At 51.8% G+C, this 16,225-nt stretch overlaps 1 protein-coding gene across 1 annotated transcript; it reads left to right on the top strand.

Annotated features, from left to right (window-relative positions):
- The first annotated feature begins 9,845 nt into the window (after window positions 1-9,845).
- On the top strand, window positions 9,846-13,808 carry FOS (Fos proto-oncogene, AP-1 transcription factor subunit). The gene is made up of 4 exons (XM_069638050.1): window positions 9,846-10,288; window positions 11,331-11,564; window positions 12,013-12,120; window positions 12,236-13,808. The coding sequence occupies exons 1-4, from the start codon at window positions 10,133-10,135 to the stop codon at window positions 13,040-13,042; spliced, it is 1,305 nt and encodes a 434-aa protein (XP_069494151.1). The 5' UTR covers window positions 9,846-10,132; the 3' UTR covers window positions 13,043-13,808.
- The last annotated feature ends 2,417 nt before the right edge of the window (window positions 13,809-16,225 follow it).

Genomic DNA, 16,225 nt, shown 5'->3' with positions numbered 1-16,225 from the left:
ACAGGAAGGATGGAGAAGAGGAGGGAGGAGGCAGGGAGGGAAGGGAGGCAGGGTTAGTTGAAAAGAGTCATTTTAGCACTTTCCTGAAGGCTGGGAGGGAAGTCTCAGTTCTGAGTGTGTTGGGTAGTGCGTTCCAGAGTTTGGGTGCTATACGTGGGACGCCAATCCCACCCGATTTGGCCCTTTTGATGGGAGGGATGCGCAGTTGGTTAGCGTGGCAGGATCTTTTAGGGCGTGAGGAGGTGTCTCTGATGATAGTCTCTGATAGGTATGGCGGGGCTGTACGTGTTAAGCACTTGTGCGTTAGGGTGAGGGTCTTGAAGGTGAGCCGTTCCTTCACAGGGAGCCAGTGAGCAGCTCGCCTTGCATGGGCAATGTGGTCTCTTTTTGGGATGACTAGTGCTGCTCTGAGGGCATTATGCTGTATGACTTGCTAGAAGGACATTGCAATAATCTAGTTTAGCCCCAATGGTAGCTCTTACTATTGAGAGGCAGTTCTGTTTGGAGAGGAGGGGTTTTCCTGTATTTATAAGCTTGGTGGAGTGGGCAGAGGCGGAGGCAATGGCGCTTACCTGACGCGTCATGGTCAGAGTGGAGTCTAGGTAGACTCCTAGTGTCTTTACTGAGGAGGAGACAGGTATGATGGAGTTATCGATGGTGAAATTGCAATATTGTTTATCCAATTTGTATAGCGTTTCTTTGGGGCCAATAAGGATAATCTCGGTTTTGTCTCCATTAAGACATAGCCCATTTGCCGCCATCCAGGCTTGGATTGTGGCGTAAATCAGATGGAGGGCTGCAGCGTCTTGGTCATAAGAGTCAGAGAGTGGCAGGAGTACCTGCGCATCATCGGCATAGTTAGTATAAGCTTTGCCGAGGGACTCCAGAGTGTCAAAGAGCAGCTTTGTGGACAGGTTGTACAGAGAAGGAGCTGTGCATGATCCCTGGGGGACTCCACAGTGGATGGTAGTTGGAGCTGCACTCGCCTGGTTGGAGAAGACCTTCATGCCTCTTCTAGGAACGAAGTGACCCACAAGGAGACCTCTTTAGAGAATTGCGCTGCATGAGTGAGGTAAGAATCTTGTGATCAACAAGCTTGTGATCAACAAGATCAAAGGCGGCCGAGAGGTCCAGGAGAAGGAGGAGAGCTAGCTTACCGTTGTCCATAATTCCTGTAAATGGGTTTTTAAGGTCTAGAAGGGCAGGTTCTGTATCATGGCCTTTGCAGAAACCTGATTGTCCTTTACCGAGGATGGAGCTGGATTCAAGAAAGTGTTGAATCTGGTCGTGAGCCGCTTTATCCAGGATTTTTAGGAGGAACGGGACGGTGGTGATTGGGCAGTAGTTATTAGGGGAGGTTGGGTCTAGGGAGGGTTTTTTGAGTAGAGGGCGTACCTAAGCTTTTTTGAGGCTGGGAGGGACGGTACCCGTAGTAAAGGAGGCATTGATGATCGCTGTTAGGAGTGGAGCAAGGGATTTGGTGCATTCTTTGACAATGTTGGGAGGACAAATGTTTCCTTTGCACATGGAAGGTTTAAGATGTTGGAGGAGGTCGAGGACTTCCGATTCAGTGACGTCTCGGAAAGAAAAGAGCAGGTCGCTGGTGTTTCGGGTGGGAGGCTGGAAGTGGTTAGGTAGGGCTTTGAATTGCACCTGGATTTTTTCTTGGAGTAGTTCTATTTTTCTAAGCAGGGCTGTTTGTATGCTAGAGCACCACGCTTCATCTTTGGTGATCTTGTCAGGGCTGGTGGAGGGGGTGATAAGGTGTCTGAAAAGGGGGAACATTTCCTTCGGTTGAGAATTGGCCTTCGAGATCTGTGAGTTGAAGGAATTAGACTTGGCTTTGATGATCGCTTGTTTATACTGTGCGGATAGCCCTTTAAAGTCTTCCTTGGTAGAATGACTAGGCTTGGATTGCCAATTGGTTAGAGTGTCACGTTTACTAGTACGTAGGTCCTGTAATTGATCTAAGAACCATGAGACAACCTGCATAGATTTTTTCTCTTTTTTGCATTCCATCGGGGCTAATGCATTGATTGCTTTGGTGAGGGTGCCAACGTAGATATCTGCAAGTGTGCCAGGGTCACTAGAGAATGGAGGCTTGAGTTCTGTGACTTCCAGAAAAGGACGAAGGTTGTCCTTGGTTCATTATTTTGAGCTTCTGACCTGAGCTGGAGGAGCCTATATGAGAGCTTTGGTGGTTGGGGCTGTGGGAATGGTAAATCGAATACAATTATGGTCCGTCCAATGGTAGGGAGAGTTGGAGCTGATGCTAGTGGAGCAGTTGTGGTCTGCCACTCAGTCAAGGGTACGGCCTTTACAGTGAGTTGGGCTGGTAACTTTTTGTAGGAGCCCCATGTCTTTGAGTTCCTGTAACGCTCACCTGGTATCCACGGGGACGCTACCCAATCTGGCTGGACTGCTTCCGACTTTGGACCCACTCCTTCGACTCTTGTTCGGCTGAGGACCAGGTCTGAACACACAGGAGTTTAGGTTTTAGCTTATAGTCTCTTTAGCCCGGAGCCCACTTCCCTTGTGGACCCAACGACCCCTTAGTGCTCTCCTCACCTTGGTTTTTGGTATGGTGCACTCTCCGTCTTGATGTTCTGTGCAAGAGTGCGTTGTGGATGGGCGCGTCGCAACCTAGTTGCTTCACTGGTGCCGGCCCCTCAGAGTCCAGACCTGCTGCGACTCAGTTCGTCAGGTAAGTCTGCTGTTTTGACAGCTTGTCCTTTATTGTAATTGCCCAATTAATGTCTTTCCTTCTTTTTTAGGTGCGGAAGGAGTTCTGGTGATGCTATGCTGGCTGGGGCTGTGCACGAGATAGTAAGTGAAAGCGTGGAGCACGGCGATATGTGCTTTTCTTGTGCTAACCTGTTTGTTGTCCCTTTCTTGCAGGCCACAGTGAAGTTCCGGACTGTATGTTGCCGAGAAGATGGAGAGCGGTGAGTAAGGTGTTGTTCGAACCGCCTTCTAGCACTTATGCGTGTTGAACAGCCTTGTTTTTCTTCTTGCAGGTCGTTGAAAGGCCCGGAATGGACGTGGACCAAAAGCAAGTCCAATTCAGGTAAGCGTGCGCCTTTTGATTGTTTTTTAAATGTGAAGAATAAACGCTTACTAATGCTGCTTCTCTATTCTCCCCAGGTTGCGGCTTCCAAGAGAGAGAGCGAGCGTTCGCCGAGACACTGGATGTTCGGGATTCTGGAGTGGATGACAGAAGCAGGGCTCGCTAATAGGTAAGCAAATACTAACGGTGTTCTTGTTTTCTTGTTCTTGCAGGTATCGGGCCCGGAATGCAGAGGACGATCCGACAGACCGTGGTGAGCATCACGCTGCGACCAGCAGATTAACACGAAGTGTGTTCTCTAGCTTGGGAGTGGCTTATATAGCCTGCAGGTATCCCAGGTGCCCCCAGGCCTGACCACACCCTAAATGCTAGACTGCATGGCTCAGTTCTGGAACTGAGCCATGGGGGGGCATCCATGTTGTGTAAAGGCCATTGTGAGTTCCAGTTTTCCCATTTCCCATATGAGACTGGCGCCAAAGCCGCCAGGACTGACTCCAAGAGAGTCTTGGGGGACATGATGGGGCCCTTGGGGCCATGATGGAAGACCGTAGTGCAGCCCAGGTGGCCTGACTGCCAGGGCCAGGGGCAGGGGTCATGACAGTTCCTTAGCTAGGGCAGATGCTGCTTTATCTTTAGGATCATTAAGGCCTAGATTGAGGTCACCGAGTAAGATGGTTTTGGTTGAGTTTTTGAGGTTCCTCTAGTAAATGGAGGATATGTCCTTGGAAATCTAGGGGTGAGCCTGGTGGTCGGTGAATGATATGCATATTTATGGTGCAGTTAGGAGATATGGATAGTTTGGCGGAGATGATGTCATCATTACCTTCCCATGGGAGGTTGCTTAGCCTGATGGAGAGGGTATCTTTCGTTATAAGAGCTGCACCTCCTCCTTTCAACAGCTGTCTGTCCTGTCGGAGGATGGAATATCCAGGTGGGAGGGTTAGAGAGTTGGCGGGACCGGACGCCTCATGGAGCCAAGTCTCTGTGACGGCAAGTAGATATAGAACGTGAGTAGTGAGGAGGTCGTGGATCTCCAACGCAAGGGCGGGGAGAGAGTGTGCATTAATGAGTGCACCTTTGAGGGAGGGTGGAAGTGAACTTATCTTCTGTGAGTGTGTGGGAAGAGAGGCTCTAGAGTGAAGGAGGGAGGTACCATGAGGGGAGGGCGAGTTAGTTGGATTGGTGGGGTGAAATGTAAGCACGCGAAAGGAGTTATTAGAGATGGCGGGGGTCCACAGAGAGGGTGTCTTGAGTGATGTGTCTGGCAGGACGTCAGGGTTTGAAGCTCTAGTACACTTGATGGCATAGGCGCAGTGAGAGTGGGTGTCCAGTCTGAGGTCCCTCATAGCTGTAGGCCTGGGGAGACCATGGTGTTGTACATGTTTGGTGCGAGACCTAAGCCTGGAGAGCCTCGATGCTAAATAGGCCGAGGAGCAGGTTGAAGTAGTGGGTCACCTAGAGGAGGCCAAGTAGGCAGGGAGAGAGTCGTGTGGGTGGGAGTGGGTGGTGGTACCCCAATCCCGTAGGGGAGTGTGAGAGGGGTAGGTCATGTTAGAGTTCAGCATAGATGGTGGAACGGAATAGTAGAAGGTGGTTGTGGCAAGCACTAGAGCTAACATCAGGTGCCGGGTTAGTGTAGTGCAGAGTGTGCACTGCAGCATGTGCATGTAGGATGCCTGTGGATTGATCCTAGAGTACATTGGTGATACGGGAAACACGGTCGGCTAAGGATCAGTAATGAGGTGTCATGCAGCAGGCAGAGTGAGATGCCACAACAAACATTACACACAGAGGTATAAGCAAAGGAGTGCACTATCCTATCCAATAGGTGAAATCAGCGGTATTAGTGGCGCTGAGGTGTTAACAGGACGTAGGTCTGCTGGGTGACACTGGGTGGCTAGGGGGCAGTGGTTGAACATGCGGTTGGATCTAAGCACAAGGAGCTATGGCTCGTGGCATGCACATATCAGGGATAACAGTAGGCTATGCATACACAATAAATTGTCAACGTACCAGTGGCTCGTGGCAAGGCACATATGCAGTTAGCGTAACGTAGGGCATGGAATGCATATTAAGCAGACAGAGTCATAATGGAGAAGGTATGTTCAGAGCGTATTGCAGGAGGGGTGATTACATGCACAGCTGTGAACAGAAGCTCAAGTAGGAGTCCTCAGAGCCATTGGAGGTGGATTGCGAGGTGCAATTTGGAACACTGAGCCAGTTGCTGCTGTTACGACCAACCAACTCATGACTGGATAGTGGTTCTGCATAGGCTGAACCTTCGTCATGGCAGTACAGAGCAGAGGGGGTGCGGGACTTCATGAGGCACCCAGGTTGGTGCGGGGCAGGGGAATGTGGAAGGACAATGGGATCGATCAACAAGAGGGAGATAAGACCTGGGGTCAGGGGGAAGTTACTCATGGGAACGAGGATGGTTGAGTAGGCAGCAAGTCCGGCCGACGGCACGTACGGCCACGGACAGGCACAGAAAGGCTTAGCCCTGTGCTTAGGTGCCTTAGGCGCAAGGTGCCCGGCTAGCGCCTTCCGGTTGGCTCGGAAAGCCTATGGGCGGCAGCATGGGTTGCTAGGCAACCAAAATCAACAATACGCCGCAAACGATACGGCAGCCATTTTCCACTGCAGCAATGTGAATTTCGACTAATTAGAAATTAGACTAATAGAGCAAGATCGTGTTCCACTGCTGGACTTAATCACCCCTAACTTGGAAGTAGAACTAACCCTCTGTCCTTGAGGAGCCGTTGCTGCCCAACAACTGCTGATGCCTGCGGTCTCTGGCGCAATATAAACAAATAAACATAAACAAACAAACTCGATAAGTGTGTAATCCTCTGATTGACTTATGTTGCATTCTCGCTGTCCCACCCCGCTTGAATTTCCACCATGTTGTCTGAGAACATCCTCTCTGAGCAAGGGCCTAGCCTTCGGAGCACCCAATGAAACATTCTGTTTGGGACTGGGGGTCTCTTTGTAGCGCTTTGAGGAAGACTGTCTCCCACTCTCGCTGTCCTCTAGCACATGGTTTTGTGAGCGCAACCCACTCCGCACCATCCTTGCAGTGAAGAAGGCCATTCCTTGTGGTATATAGCACCTTTCCAACGTGGACACCCTCTTTTTCACTGCAGCACACCCGGACTTGACTGTGGACTGTGCCGTTAGACCTTTAAAGCACTGCAGGAAGCCTATGTGATGTCCCAACTTTTAATGTATCTGATTTTGGACCCATTGACTAATGCAAGTGTCTTTGGATATCACATGATTTGGACTAAAACTTCCATCAGCCCTAGCCAACATAGACAATGAGGAGGGTTCTTGGGATTAATAGTCCTAAACCTCTGGAGAGTCACAGGTTGTAGTCCACTGGTCACTAATGGATTGTAACGCTCTGCTTTTCCACTGACTATTCTGCAGCATAGACCTTTAACTTCTGGTGTGCAAAGCCACCCTTCCTTGGCACGATGCCCCTCTGTGTGGGTAGTATCTAACCCTGGCCTGCAAGAACTACAGAATATTTTGAGATTTATGATTGCGAAAATGGAGAATTGGGTTTGGAACCTTGGTTGAGATGGCGCTGGATATGGCAATTGCCATGTGGTATGGTAGCACCCAAGAGAGAATCTCTGTATGGTAGTACCCAAGAGAGAATCTCTGTATGGTATTACCCAAGAGAGAATCTCTGTATGGTAGCACCCAAGAGAGAATCCCTATATGGTAGCACCCAAGAGAGAATCTCCAGTAACTGCTGGACACAGTTAGATTGTTAGAGCTGGTCGATTTTAATGGTGCGTTGGTTAGGGCACGGTTGCTGCCCTGGTTTGGCAGACAAATCTGTGTACAGTTCATGTAAATTGTATGCCATTTGCATGTCAAGAATTGCCAGCACGTGTTTCGACCTATGGTCTTTGTCAAGGCGTGGATGAGCAGGCCTGGTGGGTCCTGTTAGCGGTAGCTGAATAGCTTCTAAAGCCCCGCGGGGCTGGGTGAAAAGTTGAGGCTCACGGCGATCGTCAGATAACCGATCTATTGCACGTGGTGCTTATAACGTCCTTGAGATGCACGCGTATTTTGTATTTGAAATATGTGTGTCATTATTTAAAGAGCAGTTACAGCTTTTCTGTCTTTTTTTAACGATCTGAATCTTTACTTATGTCTAATTGTGTCATCTTGGCAGATAAAATGCTACATTGTTATGGTAGCTTTTTTAGACCCTATATATCTGCAACACTACATTCTGAGCCAGTGTAACCTCCAGTGTAACCTCCAGCGAAACCTCCATACCCAGAGCACAGTCCCGGTTGTCTGCTACCTTTGGCTCTCCAGATGTTTTGTACTACAACCCCTATCAGGCCTTGCAGATCCCCAGTAATTGTTCAGAACTCCTCTGCAGGGCCCTTCCAAGGCAGACCATAGCCTGTTGTATATTTCCTCCAAAAGTACCTTTTTGGCCTACCTCCAAAAGACACTTTCTTCTACTCCAAAAGCATGTGCGCCGCAGGGGTGTTGCTAGGTCTGGAAAAGACCCTGGGCTACGCTAATGTCGGAACTGTCGGGACTGGGGGCTAGCTAGCCTTTTGTTGTAGCCCCTGAGCTTCTATCCGGGGCTACAACCAAAAGATCAGGGGCCATAGCCCTGATCAGTCCCCCCCTTAGCAATGCCTTTGATTATTGTGGGGCCCATTTAAAATCCCAGGTGCATCACCGGACATGCTACTGAAAGGTGAACAAAGTGCACTTCTAAATTCTTTGTTTCCTGGTGCTCCAAGGAGCAGAATTAAGACCATCTTTGAACCTGTGGTACTCTCCATGGTGCTTCCAAACAGACCTCTGTAGCCAAGCTCACATCTGGCTCCTTAAAGGTACAGTGCTACAGTCAGTGCTGGTATGCTTCGGTGCCAGTTCTGAAGCCCGTGCTGGCGTCAGCCTTGGCCAGCACGAGTTTGGTTATTGTACCTGGCTGTCCCTAGAGCAGCTTTTGCCATCAGCATAGCGCTTTGGGCCCCGCAAGAAAGGGTAGTTAGTGGAGTGGAAGAAGGAAAGCAGAACCAGGGCTTTAAGTGGGCTGTGGTTAGCTGGGGGCAAGCCCCGGCAGGCTCCAAAAATTATATCTGAGACGGGGTCCTGCCGGGGCTCAATAAAGTCCTCTGCTAACCCCAGCCGGCCTGGCTGCTAGAAGGCAATGCTTTTTTTCTGAAGCTCTCGTGTATAATCGAGAGACGCGGGAGCTTCAGGCTTTAGAAAAAAAACCTCTCCTTTTGAGTGTGTCACCAGGCCCCCCTTTCATTAGAGATGCAGGGAGGATGATCCCTGCATCTCTAATGAAGGGGGTGTCTAGCCGGGGGGCTGCGACACAATGAAAAGACAAGGCTTTTTTCTTGTAAAGCCTGAAGCTCTTGCACAAGTGCTTCAGCCTTTACAAAAAGAAAGTTTTGCCTGGTGAGAGGGTGATGATCGATGCAAAGAGTGCCTGCCAGGGGGTCAGCGCCGTAATTAAAAGCCAAGGCAACACTTCCCGGACATTAATGCTGGCAGTAAGGTCACGGCCCCGGCCGGCCCTTTTTGCCAAATCGACCCAGGGCTCTTACAGGGGTGTGACCTAACAGGTAGCATTCAGGTAAGCCCTGGCTCGAGTTTGCAGGCCACTTAAGGCACTGGCTAAAAACTGATGTTGCTAAACTGGCGGCACCAGCCAGAGCAGAGAAATCGTGCTCTAGCGCAGGCGCGCCTCTACGTGTTAAGCAACATGTGCAGATGTGTGTGAGTTGCAGAGCGAGCTCTCAGGGCGGCATCCAGCGGTGCCTTCCCTGCCGGCGTAATATTGAGGAGCCGGTTGCTATGTTGGCCAGAATCCGGTGCAAACATACCGGAGCGGGGCACCTGTTTCAGTTTCGCTTGGGTTTGCACAAGAGCACATGGCTTCAAACAACAAGCAGCCAAACACTGCCCACCGTTCCTCAACAACGTTCCATATCATAGCACCGCACATTTTTTTTTAATAAAGATTTGTATAAAATATATCAAAAACATCACAGATCCATAAAATACACAAGCATCATTAAATACCTCCCGGGTATTACAAGAAGTAATTGTCATTACAAAAAGAAAGTTGCAATAAATGGTATTCATACTGGAGGGAACACAGACATTTTATTAATATTAATACTTCATTGTACAGGCGTCAGGTACCTAGCCTGCTTGATAAAAGTAGGCAAAGCTTTTTTATTTTTATTTTAAACATGTTCTTTTTTATTACAATGGGGGTCTGCTCGTGTGGATGGGGTGCCACCTGAGCCTGCTGCTGCCTGGCTGTTTGCATTCTGCACAGAGCCTCCGCCTGGGCCCCCCCTCCTGAGCCCCCACCCCTTCCCCGTCTCCCTCTGGCAGCTCTCTCTGCTCTTCCCGGCAGCCACGCCCCGCGCACAGGATGTTGCCATATAAGGATATGTGCGTCACGGGTTCCCGAGCTCGAGTCCCCGGACCGTACCATGTGCAGCTCTGACGCCGGGGGGTGCTCCGGCCGCCGGCAGCCGGCCGTCCGGGCATTCAGGGTCGGCCAAGCAAGCGGTGGGTCATCGAGGGGTGCGCGCAGGGCACGGCAACGGGGTGTCGGTGCAGTTTGCGGGCCGCGTCCCTGTGCACTTGCGCGCCGCGGCGCGCTCCAAGCGCGGCGGCCTCCCCTTTTTTCTGGAATGGTTGCGTCACGTCGAACTCATTCATAAAATCCAAGAGGTGGCTATAAAAGGGGGCAGAGGAGCAGAGAGGAGAGTAGAATCGGCTGAGGCTGGAGCGAGAGGCAGCTCAGCAATAAGGAGGAGCTCTTCACTGACAGCTCTTAACTGACAGCTCTTCACTGACGGCTCTTCACTGCCTGGCATTGAGCGCACGGCACAGCGGAGCCCGAGACCTGCAGCCAAAGGACACCCAGCACTCCCAGGCATTGAGCACACAGCACTGGGCACCCCAGGATCTGACAGCAAGACCTGCAGTCAGAAGACACCCACCACTGCACCCTCTGACAGCCTGTCCTCCCGGACCCCCCTCGGCCCCAGGATGTTCCAGGGCTTCTCGGGATCCGACTACGACGCCTCGTCTTCCCGCTGCAGCTCAGCCTCCCCCGCCGGGGACAGCGGCTCCCTGAGCGGTTACTACCAGCACCTTTCCCCGGAAGGCTCTTACTGCAGCCTGGACTCTCCAGATAACCCCCAGGTAGGTGATTGGCGGAAGACCCTTGCCATATTGCTCTTTAACTATCCAATGCAGCCGTGCGGGGCCTGGCCTCTAACTCCCTGCTTGCAGAGCCTGCCTAGCAACGAGGAATCGACCCTGCAACCAGGATGCACACACAGCCTGGGTGCATCACAGCCTGGGTGCACTGTTTAACTGGCCATCTTGCGGACCACAATCTGGGTGCACCGGATCATGCACCGTCTGGGCGCCCCACTGCGTGCACAGCTTGTCTGCATCGCACCCTTTATGCACTGCAAAGCATGGGTGCATCGCATCCTCCATGCACTGCAACGTACCCAGCTTGCGGTGCACCACAGCATGGGTGCATCGCATCCTCCATGCACTGCAAAGTGCCCTGCTCGTGGTGCACCACAGCCTGTGTCTACCATAGCATGCATAACTGGGGTGCAGCGCAGCCTATGCACACCGCAAACTGCCCAGCTTTTAAGCATTGTTTTCATTGCCTGTGTGCACCTCAGCCTGACTGCACTGCTGCATGCACAGCCGGTGTCTCTGGGCCTGGCAGGCGCCAACGTCACCTGCCGAGCCGGCACAGCCCGTGTGTAAGCGCGCCCCCGGCCCCAGGCGCGCCCGCTGCCTCATTCACAAAGTCAGGTTCATTGAGGAGACTCCGAAGCGGCGCCTGCGTCAGCTTTGACGTCAGAGCTATTTATAGCCCCAGCTGCAGATGGAGACAAGAGGGAAGAGTCCAAGGATGACGGGGAGGGGGCGGTCGAGCTGTCACTAGGGCAATAGGCGGGGAGCCCATCTTCTGCGTGGCAGGGGGCCTAAACTCCAGCAGGCGCTCTAATCATGCCTGTATCTATAAACATGTGTGTGTGTGTGTGTGTGCATATGTTCTGTATCGTGTCACTGGGTCCTACATGCCTGCAGTTTCCAATAATGGCCATATGACTGAATATACCAGTTCTACCCCTTTGTTGTTAATGCCTCCAGCTTGTGGTTAATGCCCCCGTGTCTGCACGTGTCACTAATGTTGTCTCCCCCTTCCTCCCTCCAGGATTACGGCACCGACCTCGCTGTCTCCAGTGCCAACTTCGTGCCCACGGTGACGGCCATCTCTACCTCGCAGGACCTGCAGTGGCTGGTGCAGCCCACCCTGATCTCCTCCATGGCACCCTCGCAAGCACGAGCCCACCCTTACGGGCTGCCGGCGGCCTACGCCAGACCGGGCGTCCTGAAGACCTCGGGCAGCCGAGGGCAGAGCCAGGGCCGGAGGGGAAAGATGGAACAGGTGAGCACAGCTCTTGGGCAAGATGTGGGCACAGAAGGGACTACGGGGAAGTAGACTGCTGGGTGGCCTGTTGGCACAGGTGGCAGGGCCTATATGGGCATAGTAGAGGGGCTATATGGATGTGTCATATGTTAATGCGGCCATAATGTGCTATGCAGGATCTTGTCCTTTCTGGTAGCTCTTTGGGGAATACTTAAGAAGATGGGTAACCTTACCCTAGGGTATGCCCAGCCTGGAGTTTTGTGGTAGAGCTTGGGTTTTCTGGGTCTCCCTCCCAGGTCACCGGGGGTCACCTTTTAGGGCCTTGATGGCTTGAGGTCTTTCCAACTCAGCAGTGGGCTCTGTGGTATTGCAGGTGGGGGGGGCGCTGCATGGGTTGGCTTAAGGCACAGTTGTAGAGTGCTTATGATGGCACCCATTCTGACCAGTGTGCTCGCTTACTTCTCAGCTGTCCCCTGAAGAGGAAGAGAAAAGACGCGTGCGCAGAGAAAGAAACAAGATGGCAGCCGCCAAGTGCCGCAACCGAAGGCGCGAGCTGACCGACACACTGCAGTCGGTAAGTACTTTTCCGCACCCAGGCCCTTCCTTCTGTTTTGTGATGTAAGTTGTGCTGTGGGCACTCGGCCATCTCCTCCTGTTTCTGACCCCTGTTCTCCTTCCTTTCTCTGTAGGAAACCGATGACCTGGAGGACGAGAAGTCCGCCCTGCAGAATGAGATTGCCGCTTTGCTCAAGGAGAAGGAGAAACTGGAGTTCATCCTGGTGGCCCACAAACCCGCCTGCAAGATTCCAGGGGACCTGGAGGGCGCCTTCCATGAGATCACCGCCTCCATGGATCTAGACTTGGACCTGATGTCCGACGCTTCCATCTCTGCCGGCGACATCTCAAGTGCTTCCTTCTCTCAAGCTTCCCAGACATGTGCTTCCGTCTCGCCGGCTTCCCAGACGTGTGCTTCCATGTCACAGGCGCCTCTGGCTGCTACTTCCATTTCGCAGGCATCGCTGGTCGATGCGGCAGATTCTCTCATCACTACTTCCATGCCTCAAACGCCTCTACCCTGTCCTGAAGACCCACTTTTCTCGCTCATGTCTGCCCACCCCTGCCTCCCGGACTCTTGCCACATGGAAAAAAAGCCCTCTGAGTTGAAGGCCGAGCCCTTCGATGACTTCCTGTTCCCCGCCAGACCAGGCACATTAGAGACGGCCCGCTCCGTCCCTGATGTGGACCTGTCGAGCTCCCTCTACACCTCCGACTGGGAGCCCCTGTACAACTCTGTTTCGATGGACATGGAGCCCCTCTCCACACCAGTGGTCACCTGCACGCCCACCTGCACCACCTACACGTCTTCCTTCGTCTTCACATACCCTGAATCGGACGCTTTCCTGAGTTTAACCTCTGCACCCCGCAGCGGGAGCGCGACCAATGGCACCGAGCAGTCTTCCGGCTCCCTCTGTTCGCCTACTTTGCTTGCTCTGTGAAGACCGGATCAACCTGGGCAGTCCCCAACACCATCTTCCACCATGGGGGCAGGGCCTCCCTCCAACACTGTCTCCCAGTATCGACCACTAGAACCTCGTCCATGTGGACCAGGGCAGGCCTTAACCTTGTGTTGGACCAGACAACTGGGTCCCCCCCTCCAACTCATAAAGCTGTGAAGAAAAGGGGGGGAGGGGGTCTGTGGTACCTGAGGAGCCCCTCCTACATTCCATGTGCACGTTGGCTGAGGGTGCTGCCCCTTCCCCAGCCCCGCTGATGTAGCAAAGCATTAAGTGACACTCTCCCATGAGCCGTCTCGTGTAGCATGCGTTGGCCAAATCAGACAGTGACTGCTCGCATGGCCCACCTCAGTATTCTGGTGCTGGAATTGACTTTGTTGCTCGCAGCTGGTTCCGCTGGACCGTCAACCACCTCATCACGAGACCCTGTAGCTTCTGGAGGCGGTGACGAGCCCCGGTAGCTGCGCGCAGCGGCCTCTGTACGCCACATTGATGTTCATTGTGATTGAAGCCCATCATGTACTGACGGGAAAGGTTTTCCATGAAAACGTGTTTTTATTGTGTTTTTAATTTATTTATGCAGATGGAATCTCAGATGATATATATATATATATATATTTATTTTTTTCTACCTTGAGTTTTATTTTGGACATGTCGAACGTGGACTATTTGGATGAGCAGCTTTTTGAAGCTTTGTTTGCCTCTTGTCTGGGGGACATGGCTAATAAAAGAATTGTTTCATTGTGAACTTTCGCTTCTGTCTTGTTGTGGGGGTATGTACACAAGTGTCCTGTCGGTGTGTACACCAGGAAGGGATACTCCTTGCCGGAGAAGCTTGGGCAAAAATAATATGTGGGGAAATTGATGTGGAAGGGGGAGGTCTGTGTACGGGTGACATTGTCCTGTGTTTTGGGGTACATTTGTGGGGTCTACCCCTTTTTCTGGTGGTGGGATCACAGGGGTTGGTTTGTGGTTCGGGTGAACACCGTCCTTTTAGAAGTGGTAGGTTATGAGGGCTGGGGTGCTCTATATCACGAGGGTCAATGGACGCAGGGGAACATGGTGTCATTTTAGGTTGTGGTCAATGACTGGTATGCAAAAATAGATTTGGTGAGTTGGGGGTACATTTGATGGGGTTACATGTTTGCAAGGGAGGTATGCTCAATGTATATCAGTGCAGGTTGTCCTAAGAATTGGGGTGTGTGGGGAGGAGGGGGTTTAAGTTGTGGGGTACGTTTTGAGGAGGGCTGTGTGCTATGACAGCAAAAGGATATACATCAGAATGAACGAAGGGTACAGGTTCTCATGGAAGGCGTTTTCGGGGGCATCAGTTGTATTTCGCAGGGAGTTTGGGGGCGGGGAGGGGGGGTGGTAACCGATTACATCAACCAAAAGTGCACAGCGAGGTCTTTGAATGATATGATGAGGCATTTATAATGTGCACAAGTGCCCACCTGTATCTCGCTGGAGCTTGACTAGAAAACTAGGCCGTGATTCTGCTGGACTTTTGCATCTTTAATAATTTGGTCCCACACCCAGTCCCTCTTCTGGACTCCTAGTCAAGGCTGCGGACGCTGTAGAGGGAGGGCCTTGCAGTTTCCAGGGAGCACAGTTTGCTTCTGGTCCCTGTTCTGTTTATCTGGCTCAACCGTCCAGAAGCTCATGGGCGTTCTGCACCTGCATTGAGAAGGTGTTGGGGATGAGCAAAGTCCTAGCGTGCTCCACGCGCTGTCTGGCTGTCCGCCCAACCCTCTTCAAATCCCCCCTCCTGGCCTTTAAATCTGTCCACTGTGCTGCCACGCCCATCAGGGTTAGGTGCGCTCTACAAATAATAAACTAAACTAATCGGTTACTCCGTGTACAGCTACACGCGTCCCTCCCACGCACTACTCGCCCCATTTGCCCACCCTGTGCTCCCTTGCATATCAGTTACTGGTTACTCCTGAAACCCTTCCACCAACCCCCCCGGCCCCCCCCCCCTCCCTGTCACCCCCACACCCCAGAAATGAGGACATCGCATCGCCTCTGGTCAGCAATTTAAATTGTCTCTAAAAAGACACATCCATGGAGTGGAAGGACCCCACCCCCACCCCACCTGCTTCCATTGGTCTATCTGTGAATGCTGTACTTTACTGTCAATGTTTGCTTCCCAATAATCAGCTGGTCCGTATTGCCGCCTTCCACTCCCCCCCCCCCCCAATTCTAATGCTACAACCACTGTTCCCATTTCCTAATGAACACAAACATACTGTCATTGCCAAGGCTGGGTCTGAATGTGTAAGCCCCCGGCATGGCTCCAGTCGAAGGTCCTTGTGACCACGACTAGCAGGACAAGCCCCCTGTCACCTCGACTGCTCACCCGCCAGGATCAACGTCGGGCCTGGGTCTCATAGTGGGTTCAATTATAAATTCAACGCTTATTCACACTAAAGACGAGCATCTGCACCCCTTTTGGCTCTACCAGATTTTTTTGGGCTACACCTCCCGTCAGTCAAGGGTGATGTCTCATGTCAGTCCTAGTCCAGAACACCAGAGTGGTCTTTAAAGATCTTGTGCTTTCCTTTTAATATGTCTGTGTTCACCCCTCTTTAGGGGTCTCCCACAGCGGCATAGTTGCCCACATGATGCGTTCCATTCTGTAGGTATTTATTCAGCCCTGCTTTTTATCTTTGCATTCTGAGACTTGTATCTCCGCTATTTAGCATTATAAAAATGTACTACAAGTCCCAGAATGCAAAGAAAAAAAACGGGACTGGATAAGTATCTATTGGTTAGAATGGGTCATGGTTGCAACTATGCAGTTGATTCCGTGTTCAAAGTTTTTCTCTGTTATATTTTCTTCCCTAAATGTGCCCCTGTACTGACTGACTGACTCTGGAAGTGCTGTGGTAACTTCTCTCTTTGATGGCATGGTCCCTGTAATGTTTGTTATCCTAGATTAAGGTCACCAGGTGACACTGTGCCACCGGAGATACCATGTCCCAGCCCTGAGCTTTGCACTAACGTAGATGCAAAGCTCAGAACTGGAGTAGGATGGTCCCATACGTGCCAACATTATGCCTTCCATTCGGGAGATGCCCCATTCTCGGCAGTAGATGTGAATCCAATCCTGGTTTGACATTGCATTCTGGTACTTGTAGTCCTAGCCTTACCATCACAGTCGTA

Source organism: Ambystoma mexicanum, chromosome 14, assembly GCF_040938575.1.
Source record: "Ambystoma mexicanum isolate Mex_15411 chromosome 14, UKY_AmexF1_1, whole genome shotgun sequence".
NCBI classification, from domain to species: domain Eukaryota; kingdom Metazoa; phylum Chordata; class Amphibia; order Caudata; family Ambystomatidae; genus Ambystoma; species Ambystoma mexicanum.
The sequence above is the reverse complement of the archived record's forward strand: the minus strand, read 5'-3'. Positions and strand labels throughout refer to the sequence as shown.

Bases quoted from the DNA above. Each gene is read 5' to 3' on its own strand.
- FOS (XM_069638050.1), top strand. From the start codon at position 10,133: ATGTTCCAGGGCTTCTCGGGATCCGACTACGACGCCTCGTCTTCCCGC. The intron at 11,565-12,012 runs GTGAGCACAGCT...CTTACTTCTCAG, and splicing joins GGAGGGGAAAGATGGAACAG to CTGTCCCCTGAAGAGGAAGA. The intron at 12,121-12,235 runs GTAAGTACTTTT...CTTTCTCTGTAG, and splicing joins TGACCGACACACTGCAGTCG to GAAACCGATGACCTGGAGGA.